General features: G+C 33.7%; 2 protein-coding genes across 2 annotated transcripts in view; both read left to right on the forward strand.

The window, feature by feature from the left end:
* LOC144893153 (uncharacterized) overlaps nucleotides 1-20,183 on the forward strand; it is an 87,809-nt gene that overhangs the window by 35,103 nt on the left and 32,523 nt on the right. The window lies entirely within an intron of this gene.
* On the forward strand, nucleotides 3,533-20,139 carry LOC144893371 (uncharacterized). The gene is made up of 3 exons (XM_078783955.1): nucleotides 3,533-3,772; nucleotides 3,939-5,085; nucleotides 20,090-20,139. The coding sequence occupies exons 1-3, from the start codon at nucleotides 3,656-3,658 to the stop codon at nucleotides 20,137-20,139; spliced, it is 1,314 nt and encodes a 437-aa protein (XP_078640081.1). The 5' UTR covers nucleotides 3,533-3,655.

Raw genomic sequence — 20,183 nt, forward strand, 5'->3', positions numbered from 1 at the left:
GGCATCTTTGGGGAAGAGGAAATTTCCACTGAGTGCAGTGATAAAAGTGGTGCCATTGTTGTGATGTTGGTACCCAGAACACCATATGGTCCAAGAGCTCGGGTACCTTTTGTGCAGCGTCTGAGGCCAAAAGGTTTGATCAACTTTTCTAAACCAAAATTTAATGCAGATTCGAAAAATCCATTTCTTATGTGCTGCAAATGTTGCGGTTTGGGTGAAAAATGCTCTTTTTTGTTGTTATTTTTCTATATTTCGGCGAAATCTGAAAATTATGCTTTAATTCTAGATATCAATTTTATTCTGTGGTATATGGTCATGTGAGGTATCAAAATAAAGCTACTGACCTGGAGATCACTCAAGAACACAAATAATTTGAAATTAAAATATAATTGCCATGGTAACAACCATTTGAATGGCTCTGAAGTCCAAAAATATCAATTTCACGCTGTAATACATTGTACATTTTAATGTGGAATCAGAGGCCAAATGGTTTTTAAATCATTTCTAAATCATAATTTTATGTAGAATCTGAATATCAATGTCTTACAAGCTAGACATGAAGCCTTTTGGGTGAAAATCACATTTTTGTTGGTTATGCGTATTACACAGGAAACTCTGAAATTGGGTTTTAATTCTAAATACCATTTTATCATCATTTATATTCGCATGTGAGGTATCCACATGAAAGTATTTACCTACAGTGTATATACATGTATTTTCCAAGGATAACAGTATTTATAGAGTGAAGTATAGTTGTTATGGTAAACAACACTAATCCTGAGCTGATTGCTTATAAAGGTTGACGATTGGCACCTACTAATGAGTCGATCATCATATATATCGACCAACCTAGACACCATTAATATGTTGTTATGAAATATATTGCATGTGATTGGTTGCCATGGTAATGGGATTCATTATTAACAAAGTGCAGATCATTACACAAGAAACAAGCTTCCATTGACATATCTTTTTCATTAGACCTCTCTGACAACTGTTCTCATAATGACATCCTCCTAAATCAGATGCATAAAAAAGGTAAAGTAATGCAACAATAATTGATGTAGTTATCCCATCACCAATTGTATCTAGTCTATTTGGCTATAATACCTGTCACCCTCTAATATGTACTGTTCATATAATTATTTACTTTATCAGCTACAATATGCTAAGTTATGCTTATTACTACTACTCTCAAGCCTGGTGTTGGCTTAGCGGTTAGGGTGCTGGCTTGGGATCCTCGTGATCCCGGGTTCGAATCCCGGTCGATCACCAAATTAACACCAGCTGGGTTGACTCAGCCTGTCATCCTTCCGAGGTCGGCAAATTGAGTACCAGCTTGCTGGGATGAATGATTCCGGTGTGTACCCTGGCTTAGAATAGGTACACCGTATCCCTGCACATCGTAAGAGGCGACCAAGGGTTGGTGTCAGGAAGGGCATCCGGCCATAAAAAACATTGCCTCAAAACAGGGAACCATGATTGTCATGGGGTCCGCAAGGCTAACCCCCGCTCTAGCGGCGAAAATGGCCTTAAAACGATCATTCATTCTCACCAAACCACAAAATACTAACAGTAGTGTCATAAATATACTACATATGTAAACATTAACTAAAAGTCTGAAACACTTTAACTCTTAAATGCATCTGACACCAAATAAGAGTACAAGATATGCACAACATAAACAAAAATCTTCCAGAAACCTTAAACCTTAACTAGATTCTAACATGAATGTCTTAATAAGTTGAGATAACATATGTAGGCGACAGAGGCAATTCTTATGCCGCTGAACTGAGTACATTTACATAAACAGTTTTACTCTACTAATAAATTATGCACTGATAAGGAATACATCTCAGTTGCCAATTGTTTCTATCACACCCAGAATACTACATGTATGATATGAGTATTGCCTACTCCAATTCACTGTCTGACATCAGAAGAAGAACAGTCATCTTCTATGTTATTCATTTCATCATCTGGTGAATCATTTATCCATGTGTTGGCAAATGTCATCAGGTACCTGTTGTCCTTCAAACCACTTCATCGAATATTTTCCATTTTCCATGACCCAACCGCTGTCCTATGGATTCCATTCATTTAATTCTGGAACAAGTGCATTTTTCCACACTGATGCAACCATGTTAGCACGTTCCAGCTTTTCTAGCAGGACAAGTCTACAAGGAGTGCTCGGATCTGTTGCTTTGATCTTGCGAAGGGGCTGAGTTTGCTTTTTTGGCTGTGAGGTCTGGAGAAATAACATGTGTCTGGCTGTATTTACTGAAGTCAGTTTTGGTTTGCCATATAGTGCACATACAAATAGTTCTAGGTCATCAGCCACTTTTGTTGACAGTTGTTCAGCTTTTCCTAGGGAAGCAAAGGATCTAATGAACCTATTGTCTTTCTCCATCAAAGTGGACGGACTTTGCCTTTCCTCTGAAAACTGTCCGTATAATCACAGCCAGTGAAGGCCTGGCATTGCTTCACACATTTCAGGTCCCAGGTTCCAAGGATACATCTATGTAGCGTCGTGTGTTGTTGAAGGTTAGACCAATGTCCATCCATATTTGAGCTGGTAAGATCTGTTCATGTGTGAGTAAGATTTATGAGAACATCGGTGTCAGAAGACCTCACAATGATGTTACCATTTGGACAAGATTGACATACGTGCTTGACATGCCAAACCAGCCTGGTGAGTAGTGTAATAATGTTGCTTCTGGGACACCTCCGTTTAACATGGGAAATCCCTATCTAATGTCATTTACCCCCTTGTCTTTTTCAAAAATCATAAACACCTCTATTTCTCCCACCCTCATCTTTATGAACCTTTTGTCTGTAGTACCTATCCTTAATGTTGTTCATTAGACCACTCAAACACTACAAATATTTGTTTTCTCTTATAGACCTATCATCCTTCTTCTACATATCATCTGGCAGATTAATCTTTGACCCATTCACTTCCATATTGACCCTAAAGACCTCTATTTCTCTCACCCTGTTCTTTACGAACCTTCTAACCTTTTGACATGTTATCCTTATTCATTAGACCACTTAAACACCTGTGATCCTTCTGACCTTATGGACCTTTTAACCTTTTACTCTTAATATCATCTGGTGAATATAACCCACTCAAACATCGACCCTACAAATATTTGTTTATGCGTGGGAAATAATTTAATTCTCCTACAACTCTCCTCACCGTCTAATATATTAACAAAAAATATGTTTGAGTTTGGTTCTTTATTAAGATATTTTAACTGAGCTAAGATAAAATGGTAAACCTCCCTCAATGTTCTTGTTTGAGCGCCTCCAGTGCCACATACCATTTTTTGGTAAGCTCCGCCCACTTTTTGGTAAACCACGCCCATTTTTTACTAAGCCCCGCCCACTTTTTGTTAAGCCACGCCCACTTTTTACTAAGCCCCGCCCACTTTTGCTAAGCTCCTCCCACTTTTGCTAAGTCCCACCCACTTTATAAACTCTTCAGCATTGTATCATTTCCAGGTAATACATTACATCATTTTCAGGGAATTTCCATCACATCATTTCCAGTTAAGACACGCCCAGGGAATTTCCACAGGAAGACACACCCAGTCCTTATAAAAGGCACCGACCACACAGGCTTTTTCAAACACGCTTTCTGCTTCACTTGAGAATGGACTACTATGCCGAAATGGAATGGGATAACTTTGCTATTCCATGGAGTCCTACTACCTGTGTAGAACTCAACCTTCAGATTGATGAACTGGACTCGAACCTCTTATCAATGGAGGTAAGTTTGTTTATTTATTTATTTATTTATTTAATTTTTTTTTTTTTTTTTTAAGATGAGACTCGTGTGTTAGAGTTAACAAAGTTTATTTTAATATTCATAGAGCTTGATTTATACAAATAAAAAATATTGTATTAAATTAATACATTGTTATTTTCTTTCACAGGAAATTGTATCTGAGATACGAAATGAAAATTCTGCTTTTAACACAACTTGGGATGAAGTTATTTTTTTGTTTGAAGACATTTTGAACAACCAAGACCCCCAGAACGAGTTCTACCTTGATGACCCAGCCAAAGAGTTATACCTTGGAGATCCACAAAATCCTGAAAAAGAGTTTTACCATGATGATACTTGTTGTGAGTTATCAAAACAAAACCCACTGAACAAGTTCTACCTTGATGAGCCAGAATACAAGTCATACATTGGAGACCCACAAATTTCTGAAAATTGGGAAAGGAGAGTTCTCCCTGATGGTCCGCAGTTATACTATGTGAGACACATCATAGAAACCCTAAAAAATTGGGCAAGGAGAGTTCTCCCTGATGGTCCGCAGTTATACTATGTGAGACACATCATAGAAACCCTAAAAAATTGGGCAAGGAGAGTTCTCCCTGATGGTCCGCAGTTATACTATGTGAGACACATCATAGAAACCCTAAAAAATTGGGCAAGGAGAGTTCTCCCTGATGGTCCGCAGTTATACTATGTGAGACACATCATAGAAACCCTAAAAAATTGTGAAATGGGAATTCTCCCTGATGGTCCGCAGTTATACTATGTGAGACACATCATAGAAACCCTAAAAAATTGGGAAAGGGAAGTTTTCCCTGATGGTCCGCAGTTATACTATGTGAGACTTATCACGGAAACCCCCAATATTTCTGAAAATTGTGGTTTTACCTTGGGGACTTGGAAAGATGGTTATATTTTTGGAGACTCGGAATGGGGGTTTTGTTTTGATGACTCGGAATGTGATACCTATCTTGGAGGCTCAACAGGAATGTGGTTATACCTTGGGAACTTGGAAAGTTGGTTTTATTTTGGAGACTCTACCTGTGGGGTTCCTCTTGGAGACTCTTTGGATTCTAAAGCAATGAACAATGTTCTTTATTTAATGACGCTTGATTTAAGCAATATCAAGAAAGTTCGAGGAAGAAAATGCTGGAAAATTCTTTCTTCCCATTTCTACTTCTTCAAACTTAAAAGCCTTGAAAGACAGAATTGGAGGAAGAGGAAAAAAAAAAAAAGAAATACGTATTTAAAAAAGAAGAAAAGAAAGATTATGTTAGGGTTTGGGTGGGATTTTGAATGTGAGGGTTAGGGATGGGGTTGGGTTAGGGTTGGGATTTTGAATGTGAGGGTTAGGGTTGGGGTTGGGTTAGGGATGGGGTTGGGTTAGGGATGGGGTTGGGTTAGGGATGGGTTGGGTTAGGGTTGGGATTTTGAATGTGAGGGTTAGGGTTGGGGTTGGGTTAGGGATGGGATTGGGTTAGGGTTGGGATTTTGAATGTGAGGGTTAGGGATGGGTTGGGTTAGGGATGGGGTTGGGTTAGGGATGGGGTTGGGTTAGGGTTGGGGTTGGGTTAGGGATGGGGTTGGGTTAGGGATGGGGTTGGGTTAGGGATGGGGTTGGGTTAGGGATGGGGTTGGGTTAGGGATGGGGTTGGGTTAGGGATGGGTTGGGTTAGGGATGGGTTTGGGTTAGGGATGGGGTTGGGTTAGGGCTTGGGTTGGGTTAGGGTTTGTATATTATTATGACTCACTCGCACATACACACACACACAAAAGTTAAGCCCCAACTAAAAAGTTGTGGGATTCTGTGTTTGGGGTTCACAGATTTAAAAACGTATCCCCATTATACACACACAAAAGTTAAGCCCCAACTAAAAAGTTGTGGGATTCTGTGTTTGGGGTTCACAGATTTAAAAACGTATCCCCATTATACACACACAAAAGTTAAGCCCCAACTAAAAAGTTGTGGGATTCTGTGTTTGGGGTTCACAGATTTAAAAACGTATCCCCATTATACACACACAAAAGTTAAGCCCCAACTAAAAAGTTGTGGGATTCTGTGTTTGGGGTTCACAGATTTAAAAACGTATCCCCATTATACACACACAAAAGTTAAGCCCCAACTAAAAAGTTGTGGGATTCTGTGTTTGGGGTTCACAGATTTAAAAACGTATCCCCATTATACACACACAAAAGTTAAGCCCCAACTAAAAAGTTGTGGGATTCTGTGTTTGGGGTTCACAGATTTAAAAACGTATCCCCATTACATTTTATTTATTTATTTATTATTTTCAAGGGTATTATCTGCTTACTTGTGTTTTTTGTAATTCTTGTGAGTAAAATGAACCCAAGATTTCTTCTCCATTTAAATCATATAATTTGTAGGTCCAAGGGACTGTATCCATTACATCAATGATTTTAAATAATTCACGAGTCCATTTTTGTGTATAACCTTTCTCAAAATGACTTTTCCATTTGTATATTCTTACAATATCACCAACTTTAAACTTGGGCTTTCTCAAATTAATCTCCTTTTCATATTCTAATTTTGTAAATGTTTCTGATGGTTTTGATTGTGTTGATGAATGAACTGTATTATTGTAATTATCTACAATATCCTGAATTAAATACACCCATTTTTGAGAACCGAGTTGTGTGAATTTTTTATATAATTTCTCTTTTAAAGTACGATTAAAACGCTCAATAACAACTGCCTTTCCTTCATTAAAGGTGCTGTATAATTTAATACCCTTCCCCTTAAGAAATTTCATGAATATTTTGTTATAGAACTCTGTTCCCTCATCAGTCCATAACTTCTTTGGTTTCCTTTTATCCCGATCAAATATTAGCTTAAAGGCTAACATTAAAGTATCACCCCTTTTATTTTTTAAAGGGACAACCCAGGCAAATCTACTCCTCAAATCAATAACGGTTAAAGCATACCTGTATCCCCTGTCATTATTCAATTCAATTAAATCAGCGGACCATATGTGGTCGGTGTATTTAGAATAAACCTTCCTTCTTTTAAACTTTGTGATTATAGGTTTGTGTAATTCTTCAGCCAAAAGCTCCTCAGTCTTGATGACATCATTAGAGCCTAATAGTTTTTTGAGGAATAACCAAGACCAAGTTTCAATTTAGCATTTATCAAATTTCTCACAATAAACCTATCAACTTTCTCTCTCAACGTTGGATTTTGTATCAAAGACAAATTATACAACATTTCGCTGTCGGCTTTATGTTTTTCAGTCAACGTAGTGGTATCCCCATAAGCAATATCATGCTTCATACACACTTCATCAACCCTATTTGTAGGTTTAGACCAAGGTTTAGGATTGTCAGCCTCATCTAATCTTTTATCCAAGTTTGTTCCTGGACCACAGAAAGAATACCCTGGAAGGTGTAATTCCCCTGGAATTCCAGTTGTTGTAAATTTACTTCCTGACAGAAACTTTTGTATGTCTCCTCCTCTTTTAGGAGAGATGAATTGGCACTTTTTAGAGCCACATACTTGACATATTCCTTTTTGATAAACTCTATTATTTTTAGCTTTAACATAAGAGATATTTTTAGATTTAGTTTTCTTTTTACATTTGAGACAATAACTCATATTTATTTATCAGAAAAATTCCGACAGAGTATCAAAACCTTTTTGGTTTTCAACATATACATTTCAATCTTTATTTTTAAAACATAAAGAATCCTAAGGAATGCCTTCACTCTCTCCTCCATTTATTTACAAATAAAAACTAACTAAAGTCAATGACACCAACATCATCAATCACATAATCTTTTCCTTCTTCTTCTTCTTCTTCTTCACCACTTTCTCGTTTAAATCTCCTCCCTGAAATTGAAGACATTGACGTTCTTATTTTTGAAACCATTATCTTCATAAGAGTTGTTAATTCTTTAATTTCCTCTTCGGTGCGTTGAGATTGATTTATTTGCTTTAATACACTCAATCTTTTATGAATCTCACTGATTTCCATCTCCCTCTCCTCCCTCTCTCTTTGCTCCCTCTCCTCCTCCTCCATTTTCTCCCTCTCCTCCTTCTCCTTTTTCTCCCTTTTCTCCCTTTCCTCCTTCTCCCTTTTCTCCCTTTCCTCCTTCTCCTTTTTCTCCCTCTCCTCCTTCTCCTCCTTTTTCTCCCTCTCCTCCTTCTCCTCCCTCTCCCTTTCCTCCTTCTCCTTTTTCTCTCTTTCCTCCTTCTCTTCTTCAACTCCTTCCTCATCCCTTGCTACCCTTGAGTTTGAACCCCAAAGAATATTATACATATACTCATCTGGATTTTGAGATATTCTTGTATCTATAATTATTTTTCTCATAATAGGATACCAATAAGATTTGTTGACGATTTCTAAAAGAGTTTTATATTTCATAACTTTGAGAAGTTCATTTTTATTTAATATTTTAAACAAGTCTCTATTTGTGGGTTTAACAATATCAGTATAAGGCCAGTTTTTAATGACAAAATTCCCATGTATATGCTCCAAATCATAAGGTATGTAATACCGAGCACCCTTTTCTTGTAGGTATCCTTGAATACAAAAATTATAATTCTCTTGTAGTCTTCTTCCTGCCATTTATGTATCAGAAATATATGTGAGATTAATATTATGACAGGTAATACCACCCCATCTTCCCACTACCAAATCGGTTTGTATTCCTCGGCTTTCTATCCTTATCTCATTACCTTCCTTCTTTGTCATGCGAACCATCGCTATACTATCATATATTTTTCTTTTCTTAAAATCACGTATTTGTTGTTTACTAATTGTACTTCCACATAAATCCTTATCCTCACCAAGTGGATAATATTCTTCTTTACGAGACTGATTTAAATCATGTAGGTCTTCTATGTTTATTGAAAAAGACCAATTATACCCTAAATCAGGCATATCATACCCCCATTTATTAATTCGCATATTAACTAAATGTCCTTCTTTATAAAATTCAATTGTAAGCAGGTAGTTAAATTCAATGAGGAAAGGTGTATGGTCAGTATAACCAGGTGTTGTGGTTGTAAATTTTACTTCTTTCACAAAACGTGCTGTTTTCTTTAAAAATATATATTGTGATAAATCACTTAATCTAATTAAGTCATTCGCATCTGTAGGGTTTGGATAATTGATTAATTTATAAGTATTCTTCATATTAATATTTTTACTTACACTATATTTTTGTCGTTCAGCCTGTGCCTTTGTATAATAATTTGATAAATCAATATCCTGAGAGGATTTTCCAAAGATAGAACCATCTTTTCCAACATAAGTCATTTATATTAGATTAAAAATGATATCATAAAAATTTTCATTATTGTTGAGTTGAAATAATACATATAAACATAATTGACCACAACATTTAGAATTAATTTCTTGAACTTGAAATGTTTGATAAACACCATTCTGTAAGAATTGTATTACTTCAACAGGTGGTGGCATACCATAACTATCAAAATAATATTTATCCTGACTATTATGAATACAAACCCAATGAGAACCATTCTGTGTGTCTAAATTCATAATAATATTCTTTGTATTCTTATTTATATGTATTAATTCATCTCTCATACAAATAACCACATTATCAATTTTTAGTGTTTTACAATACTTAGCTAGTTCTATATTTGACGTTGTATTCTTTCCAAATTGTTTAAACCATTTATCCATTTATTTATGAGAAAGATACAATCCATTACCCCGTTTAGTTAGTTTAACACCCGCTTGAGCGATAGAGGAAAGCATATCTCCAACCAACAATCTAGCTTTATCAGGTAGACTTTCAAGTTTTTGAGCAAAATCTACAATTACACCACTTCCACTAATTTGTTTCTCCAACTCCTTGTTATGTCTTTCCAATTCTTTTTGAGCTTTTAGTTGTGCCTTCCTTTCGTTAGCAGTTTTTACCGCTGCTGAAATACCACCAGTCAATGCTCCCGCCGCACTTAAACCAGCAAATAAAGGAATTAGAAACGGGAGAAATCCTCCTCTTGACTCGTCTATTGAATATTTCTTTAACATAGGTTTCGTCATTTTAATTTTAAGTGATCCAACATCATTTAGTGTTTTTACTTGTGTGTGTGTGAGTAAAACATCAATTCTTACAGCTCCTTTTCTTTGAATTGTATTAACATTAATAATACAAGGCTTTTGATTTTGAATACAAGATGTTAATTTATTAAGATTGATTTGATTAACATATACCCCAACCATTTATTTATGAGAAAAAACCTATGTGATATTAATCATAACACCATTATCTGTATTAATCTGTAATTCTGTTTCCTCCAAAAGCAAACAATATGCATTAACCTCTTCACTCTCCCCTCTTTCAATGTATAGAGAAGTATCCACTCGATTAGACTTTATAGTTTCCTTTTGAGAACTCAGGTCAATTGCGTAGATTGTATAAAGTTTTTGAAACGCAACCATATCCAAAATAGGATCATTATTACCATTACTTTCACACACCTTTTGGTAGGACTTGTAGGCTTCCGCATAATCATTTTTTTCCCAATCAATTTCCAATCTATCTCGCGGATAAAATGTGCCATCAAGAGAAACCCGAAGTTGTTTCACCTTAGCATTATCACTCAGCGCATTATTCTTATTAGTACCGTCCTCTCCATCTGGTTTTTTAAAAATGAGCCAGAGGTATCGTGGCTTTCCTTGAAGAACACCCAAATTCCAAGTGTAGGTAGTGTGTTCCAGTTTAACGTGTTGACATCTTCTTTTAAGGTATGATACATTTAGCGGTTTCTTTGAGTTAAGTCTTCTATTTAACATCTCTTCCGTTTTAAGATTAGGAGTATATTCACTGATATACCAACACAAATCATTAATAACAAATTTATTGTTGTCTCCAAAAGCATTTTCATCCCCAAAAAGCAACCTATTTACATTATCATTCCTTTGTAGTTGAAATCTAATTTTAAGACCATACAAAACTTTATCATAATCGCAAAATCCAAATATACCTTTAAGAGGTACTGCTACGGTAAAACTATTCACTGCTTTTGTTTCATCATTATACATTGACTTCCTTTGACTATAACCAGGGTCTGCGTTTGTACCCGTTGACATATCAGGAATAAAACCTTCAACAGCTCCCTTACCCATTCTATCACTAAACGAATATAGTGTAAATTTCATCATTTCAGATGTAGCAGAGACATAATCAACCGCTTCAACCTCTTGTGTTCCAATATACAGGCGGACACTGTCAAACATTTTCCAGAAGAAATCATTTACGAGTGTAGCATTAGTATTATTCGCAGCCTTAGTGAATTTAAATTTACACAGCAAGAAACTATCAGCTATATTCAAGTAAGTTTGTTGATTATTTATTTCAAAACTTTTTGTTCCGTTTGAATTCCAGTCTGTTCCTGTTATAGCATTTACCTTAAAATAGTCTTCCTTTTTAGTGGAGTTTGAAATGATAATCGTATCATCCAAATCATAGATACTATCAATCGCTTCCATACTTGTATTTATATAGCATTAAAATTGTTGAAACCCTGACCCAAGTATTTTAATGATTTTTTGTCGTTCTTGTGAAGATAGTTGAGTTTTACCTTTTTTTATTTCTTTGATTGCTTGTAATTTATGAGACTCCTTTTGAGCATCTTTTATACTCTTTATAGCACCCGCAACGGAGCCCACGGCAGAAGCAGTTGAATCAATTAGGTCTTTATGTTTAAGGATGGTTGAACCAATACCCATTAGAGTATCAATTATCCCATCTCCTTTATTTCGAAATTGATGACCTACACCTCGTTGTCTCTTAGGTTTATAGTATCCTCTACCCACATACCTTGTATAGTCTGGTGAAAGGAACATGCCCTCCCCTGTAATTATTTTATATTTTCCCAACTCGTGTTTTCTCACAATAACCATTATTTATTTATTGAAAAACTTCACGTAGGTGAATTCTGATGGATATAATTTCATCATTAAAGGATATCATACGATTATCTTGGTCGGTTATCCTAAAACTTACTCTGTATATGGTTTTTCCTGACACAGGTAAATAGACAAGATTTTTTGGTTCCATATTAAATTTATAACCAATCGGGGTTGAGTATGCACTGAATGAAAATATTGTATTTGTTCTTATTCCATCGTTATAAGCACCATCAATCAAATCACAATGAATTAATACTGAATTTATACCGGAGGATATTTGGATAACATTATCACTGTAAAACGTCCCGTTATTTTCAATCTTTTTTGAAGAGAAACCCAATAGCTCTCTAAACGAATTTTCAATCGTGAAATCAACTTTATAATTATTTTTAAGTTTAATAGTTGATTTTGAAGTGTGTTTTTGAATATCTATTACAATATTTTTTGGTTCATCACCTTTTTCTTTCATAAGGCGAGAGACTTCTGAAGATATTTGAGAAATCTCGTAAGCTCCAGGTGAAACGGTTATAGTTTTATATCCACTTCCTGGATTATAACTAAACTTGTTGTTTTTCTCTGTGATATTAAAAAGGGTATTGTAAGTTTCCATTGACAACAAAGATGCCTCATATGAGGTAAGGGGGTCAAGTTGTAGTGGGTAAGGGAATGAAGCTGTGTAATCGCTCGTTGTGAAATTAAAACTAAGAATTGTGCTTCTCATCTTATTTAATATCTAATAAAATATCTTTGTATTGACATTTATTAATTATTTTCATGTTCATCAACTGATCTAAAATGGCTGAGGATTCATTAAAACAATTGTTGTTTCCAGCCTTCTTACTACCTAACAACAATAATAGCCTATTAACTAATTGTGATGGGTCATTTGGAAGAAAACTAACACCCGAACCAAGCTTACTTAAAGCATCAATAATATGTTTCTCCTTCTCATTCTTCTTACTTTTACCAGCAACAGAAACTCCATAATCAAGTGCATTTAGCAACTCAATATATACCCTATCTTCCTCTCTTTCCATATCAAGTGGTTCCTCAAAATATTTTGAACCGCTGAATCCGGGGTTTGTTAGAAGAAACATTAATCTTGGAGTTAATTTAACATTTGGTTGAGTAGAACTCAAGAACATCAATTCATCATTAAATATCAATACCTTTTCTTCCACAAGATGAAACACTGCTGGTTCTTCTGTTGGAATGAGACCTGCTCTGGTTTTTGAACCCGCCGAATATTCATTGTTTTGAAGAGCTTCCACAACATAATTAGGGGGTTGATTTACCTCCTCAAGTTTCCGAAATAATCCCTCGTCATCATATTCTAATTCACCAAGTTCTTGTTTTGTTATCTGACTAAAATCTTTGAGCATTTGAAGTTTTTTCGGAGTAAATTCTACCGTGGGAACTGTAGGTGAGTGTTGAGTTTTCAAAAGTGGTTTAAAGAATTTCTCTTGTTTTCTTTCAAAGGCTTCTTCACCAGTTAGTTTCTGTCTCCGTTTCTTCTTTATCTCTTCCTGTTGTTTAACAACTTTTGAAACTAATTGTTGATGTTCCTTAAACTTTCTTTCTCTTTCTTCGGTATTCATTTTCTGTATTTATTTATTGAAAAATATCATTTAGTATCTCATCTTGTTTCACAACAATATATTTATATTTTCCAATCGTGTGTTTCATATAATTTTCAAATTCTTTTTTACTACATAACGTAGAGCAATTATCTCTCCAAAAATTATTTACATCTATTGAATTTAACTTAAATAAAATAAAAGTATTGGCATTGTTTCTTATTGAGCGTCGAGGGAGTTGAAAATATGATTGACTAAGATATATACAATTACAAGAAGAATGTCTCCCTCTTGTATAGTAGCTATCCATTACTGTTTGGTTTCTCTCATTAACACAATCATCAAAGATGACGAGGTTCTTTTTTGATTTATCTAAATCTTGAGGTGAAGGCATATCATCCGTATTATCACTGAGAATACAAGTTATGGGTTTCGATTTTGATTTCTGTGTATCACAAAATAATTGTATTATATCTTCAATATTATAATCATTCAGTTTGTTTTGAAGTTTAAATAAACCGATAATGTCTTCCTTTTTAAGACCTGCATTAAAACCCTGTGAGAGTAGTTGATACTCGGGTTGAAAACTTGACTTTGTAAAAATTATTAAATTATCATAATCTAAAAAATTAGGACCAAGGAGCATCTTTAAAAGTAAACAGGTTTTCCCACATCCGCTTGAACCAACTATTAGACATCTCAATGAATTTGGAATGTTTTTATGGTTATTAAATTTTATCTTATTTTCCCAAACGGGTAAAAAATCATTCATTTATATATTTGGAAAACAAGTCATCCAACTTTTTTTGAGCTATTTTAGAAACTCTATATTTTATCCTGAGTTCGGGTTTAATTTCAAAATAATTCATTATTTTATTTATGTAGTATCTTGTATTAACATTTCCATTAAAATTATTTTGAATAATAAATATCATTAAACCCTTATACATTTCCTCAATACAAAGAGTCTCTTTCCTTGTAAGAAATGGTGTATTATCACCATAATGCTTAACATTAATCTCTCTTATTAATCTTGTAAAGTAATTCATTTTTGGTTCTAATTTAAAAGAGTTATATGTTTTTTTATATTTCTTATTATCATTAATTAGAATATAATCACAGAATAAACATTGTTTATATGAATCCTCATCATTAAGCCCCACTCTATCACAAGCCGGACAATTCTCTAATTTATCATATGGAGAGTCTGGAAATTCTAAATATCCTTCAGAACTTATCATATTTATGTGGTAAATTTTTACTTAAACTAAACGCAAGTTTATTCATTAATAAATACAATGTTTCAAAGCACAAAAGACAAATTTCAATCAATCTCTACTTTGGTGGAAGATATAGAAAAATATGTCAAAGATGTTAAATTGAACAAAGATAAATATGGAAATTTTTGGGTAAAACCAGTTATGGAAAATAACATGAGCCCCTCTATTTCATTTAAAGGAAGAGCTCTAACTATACCTGGAAAGACATCCATTAAAGTAAATCTAACAAAAGTTTCTCCTCTACTCCTGGCAATTTATTCAAAGCTTGAAAAAGTGATTGACCACGATACTTTGAAAAAGAATGATAAGACCATTAATAATTCTAGAGGAGACATTTGTATTTTCTTTAATAATCCAAAGGGTGTAGATCTAAGTAAAATGAATGATGTTAATATTTCTGGTGAAATGTCATTTCGTTCTATGATAGTTAGAGATTATTTAAAGATAACTTTTGATATAAAAATTGTAGAGATTGAATCTGTTAATGAAAGAAAGTATATAGATATTGATGGGAATATTTTTCTTGCTAATTAAATATGAGTCAATACAGCAGTGAAGATTTTACTATTTCATTGAACTCGGACGATAGTGATGATAGTATTTCATTGAACTTGGACGATGGTGATGATAGTATTTCATTGAACACAGATGATAGTTATGATACTAATAGTTTGTGCTCAAATGATAGTTATGAGAGTAGCTTTATTGATGACTCTGAGTATGATTCTGAGTATTCATGTGATAGTTATGACTTAGATGATTCTGAGTGAAAAAGTGTTTTAGTTTAAGCACAGCGATATATATAAAACGGAGCTGTAAAGCTCAAAAGTGTTTTATTTTAAGCACAGTGATATATATAAAACACCACGTTTTCTCACGCTATAAATATGGTTTATTGTGATACTTGCGAGAAGGAAGTAAAATATTATAAACAACATATTCTCACCGCAAAACATACATACAACATTTTAAACAAACTTTCCCCTCTTCCACCTGAAACAAAACACTGTTCTACATGTAATAAAAATATCCTCAAGAAAGGCTTCAAAATACATCTTAAAACAAATCTACATTTATCAAATTTTATCACAACTAAAAACTCTGATGGAGCATTCAAAGGACATATTAAAATAAGAGTCTTTAACTTCAAACCTCCTGAACCAGAGTCTATAGTTGATGCTGTAGAAATAGTTAAACCTGCTGTTCAAACGTTGATTGAAAAAACACTAAAGGAAATGAAACCACTTAAATTTTATATGGGAGTAAAATTAGAAATGACAAAGGATGAAGGAGTTATAGATGCACCATACATGAGAACTGAGCCACACTTTATATCTTCATATCAAGATTTTAAAACATCAGGAGTCTATGATGAACTTATTAAACAAGAGCAAGATGTGGATAATTCAATCGTAGGAAGTGGATTCAATATAGGAAAAATTATTTACATAGACATTCATATTCTTAAATCAGATCCTCTAAAAGCTTCTTCTTACATTGATTTACCCAGTGTTATCAAAAATAGAAAAGCAGTTATCAATATCAAAAATAAAGACAATAAATGTTTTCTCTGGTCTATTTTAGCACACTTACATCCTCCACATTTTCATGATGAAAGAGTATCTCATTATAAAAAATATGAGAATACATTAAATACGAAAGATCTAAAGTTTCCGATGACTTTAAATGATATTCCTAAATTTGAAAAGATGAATAATTTATCAGTTAATGTTTATGGTCTAACAGAAACAAACAACATTCAGGTTTTAAAGCTTTCTGACAATTGTAAACAAACTCATATTAATCTTCTATATTTTAATTCAGACGAAAATTCACATTATACATACATCAAAGATATTGCTAAATTAATAAAACCACAAGTCTGTAAGAGAACAAATAAAATATATATTTGTTTGCGTTGTCTTAACTTCTTCAATTCACAAGAAAGATTAGATAAACATTCAAATTATTGTGGCGAACATAAATCAACGGTAATCAATATGCCTAAAGAAGGCTCAAAGATCACATTCAAAGATGAAAATAAAAAGATCAAACATCCATTTGTTATATATGCTGATTTTGAAAGTATTTTAGAAAAAATTGATACTGCTTCTCAAGATCCAAAAGAATCATACACAAATAAATATCAAAAACATACTCCTTGTGGTTTTTGTTATTATATCAAATCATCCGTTGGTGATAAATATAACAAGTTAGAGATGTATAGAGGCTCAAATACCCCAGAGGAGTTTGTGAAACGACTAGAAAAAGACTGTGTTCGATTAACCAAGATAATGAGAGAAACCAATAAACCAATGTCCTTAACAAGTAAAGAAAAAAGGGAATTTATAAAAAACAATGTCTGTCATATTTGTGAGGAGAAAATTGGTAAAGGTCTAAAGGTTAGAGACCATTGTCATCTCACTGGTAAATATAGAGGTCCGGCTCATCAAAGTTGTAATATTAATTATCAACTCCCCTCTTTCATTCCTGTCTTTCTTCATAACAACGCTCATTATGATACACATCTATTTATCAAGGAACTCTCAAAGACTTCTGGAAGTATCTCAGCAATTCCAAACACGGATCAGAAATACATTTCATTCACAAAAACAATTCACACATCTCCTATTACTCATATCAGATTTCTTGATACATTTAAATTCATGGCAAGTCCATTGGTTAACTTGGTTCAAAATCTAAAAGAGTTTCCATGTCTTTCAGAGTATTTTTTAGATAAAGATTTTCTAACACAAAAGGGAATTTACCCCTATGACTATATGGACTCATTTGAGAGATTCAATGAAACACAACTTCCTTCAAAAGAAAATTTCTATAACAAATTAAATAATAGTCATATATCTGATAAAGATTATGTACACGCACAAAATGTTTGGGAAAAATATAACATCAAGAATCTTGGCGAGTATCACGATTTGTATCTCAAAACTGATGTGCTTTTATTGGCCGATGTATTTGAAGCCTTTAGATCTGTTTGTCGCACTGGATATGGATTGGATCCTGCTCACTACTACACAGCACCTGGATTGGCCTGGAGTGCGATGTTGAAAATGACAAAACAAGATTTGGATTTGATAATCGATGTTGATATGCTTTTGATGATTGAAAAGGCAAAAAGAGGTGGAATTTCACAAGTCTGCTCGAGTAGATACGCAAAAGCAAATAACAAATATCTTCCAAATTATGATCCAACGAAAGAGAGTTCTTACTTGATGTACTATGACGCGAACAACCTGTATGGCTGGGCAATGTCTCAGGCTCTTCCTTATGGAAAACTTAGATGGGTAAAGGAAAAAGACTACAAAAACGTTTTACAAGATGTATGTATCTCTACACAAAAAGAATTGGATGAAGAAAAAGTTGGTTATTATTTTGAAATTGATTTAAAATATCCAGAGGAACTCCATAACCTACACAAAGATCTCCCATTTGCTTGTGAGAAAGAAAGTCCAAAGAAAGAATGGTTGAGTGATTATCAACGATCGTTTGATATAGGTGAATCAACAGAAAAATTACTTACTACATTATATAACAAGAAAAATTATGTTCTACACCAAAGAAATTTGCGACAATATTTATCAAAAGGTCTAAGAGTAGAGAAGATCCATAGGGTTCTAAAGTTCAATCAAAGTCATTGGTTAAAGGGGTACATTGATTTTAATACACAAAGAAGAACAGAGTCAAAAACAGATTTTGAGAAAGACTTTTATAAATTGATGAATAATGCGGTCTTTGGTAAGACTATGGAGAATGTGAGGAAAAGACAAAATATCAGACTATCAACATCTTGGGAACAAGCATCAAAATTAATTAATAGACCGAGTTTTACTCGAGCTGAGGTCTTTACTGAGAACTTTTGTGCGATCCATTTGATTAAAGAGAGTATTGAAATGAACAAACCTATTTATATTGGAACAACAATTCTTGATTTATCAAAGTCATTAATGTATGATTACTTTTATAATAACTTGAGGAAGAAATATCAAAATGATGTTAATCTACTTTATATGGATACAGATAGTTTTATTTTGAAAATTAATACCAACGATGTTTATTCAGACATGAAAAGAGACATTAATATCTATGACACGAGTAATTACAGTCCAGAGAGTGAGTTGTTCTCTTCTAAAAATAAAAAGGTGATTGGAAAGTTCAAGGATGAATTAGGAGGAAATGTTATGAGTGAATTTGTGGGATTGAGGTCAAAGGCTTATGCTTATAAATACATTGTGAATAACGTTGAAAAGACTGATAAGAAGTTAAAAGGTGTAAAGAAAAATGTTATTAAAGAAACAATAAACTTTAAGGATTATTATAACTGTTTAACAACAAAGAAAGAAGAGTTTAGAAAGATTAATGGAATAAGAAGTTATAAACATCAATTATATTCAGAAGAGATAAATAAGAAAGCATTGGGGGCTTTTGATGATAAGAGGTTTATTTTAGAAAATGGAATTGATAGTCTCCCTTATGGTTATATAAGTATATAAGTGATAAGATATATATATAAGTGATAAGATATATATAAGTGATAAGATATACATAAGTGATAAGATATATATAAGTGATAAGATATATATAAGTGATAAGTTAAAAAGGGGGGGGGGGGGGGTTGGGGATTTTAACGGGCTACCGCCGCCTTTTTTACTATTATATAAATGATAGAACCAAGTATCAACCAGACTAAAGAGTGGAGGTGTAATCAACCTTGGTATATAAATGGAAAACATAATGAATGTGAAAAATATCAAATAGGTATAATTGAAAAGGCAACTGGTAAAAAAGTTCACAAAACAAATAAGAGAATTAATTTAAATACCGGTGAATTGGGTAAAAAAGATGGAAATATTTTTGAGTGGACGGAAAACTTTGATGGTTGTCAGGAAAATATATACTTTAATTTAAAAATGGTATGTGGCACTGGAGGCGCTCAAATAAGAACATTGAGGGAGGTTTACCATTTTATCTTAGCTCAGTTAAAATATCTTAATAAAGAACCAAACTCAAACATATTTTTTGTTAATATATTAGACGGTGAGGAGAGTTGTAGGAGAATTAAATTATTTCCCACGCATAAACAAATATTTGTAGGGTCGATGTTTGAGTGGGTTATATTCACCAGATGATATTAAGAGTAAAAGGTTAAAAGGTCCATAAGGTCAGAAGGATCACAGGTGTTTAAGTGGTCTAATGAATAAGGATAACATGTCAAAAGGTTAGAAGGTTCGTAAAGAACAGGGTGAGAGAAATAGAGGTCTTTAGGGTCAATATGGAAGTGAATGGGTCAAAGATTAATCTGCCAGATGATATGTAGAAGAAGGATGATAGGTCTATAAGAGAAAACAAATATTTGTAGTGTTTGAGTGGTCTAATGAACAACATTAAGGATAGGTACTACAGACAAAAGGTTCATAAAGATGAGGGTGGGAGAAATAGAGGTGTTTATGATTTTTGAAAAAGACAAGGGGGTAAATGACATTAGATAGGGATTTCCCATGTTAAACGGAGGTGTCCCAGAAGCAACATTATTACACTACTCTGGTGTCTGCCACATCATGGGTACACACTAAGCTGGGGACTTCTTTCCTCTGGACACTGTTATCTTCCACCACAT

This window comes from Myxine glutinosa, chromosome 8, assembly GCF_964187855.1.
Source record: "Myxine glutinosa chromosome 8, kmMyxGlut1.1, whole genome shotgun sequence".
NCBI classification, from domain to species: domain Eukaryota; kingdom Metazoa; phylum Chordata; class Myxini; order Myxiniformes; family Myxinidae; genus Myxine; species Myxine glutinosa.

Excerpts from the sequence above, each read along its gene's own strand:
- LOC144893371 (XM_078783955.1), top strand. The coding sequence starts at position 3,656 with ATGGACTACTATGCCGAAATGGAATGGGATAACTTTGCTATTCCATGG. Across the intron at positions 3,773-3,938 it reads CGAACCTCTTATCAATGGAG|GAAATTGTATCTGAGATACG; the intron begins GTAAGTTTGTTT and ends TTTCTTTCACAG. Across the intron at positions 5,086-20,089 it reads GTTTGGGTGGGATTTTGAAT|CAACATTATTACACTACTCT; the intron begins GTGAGGGTTAGG and ends GTGTCCCAGAAG.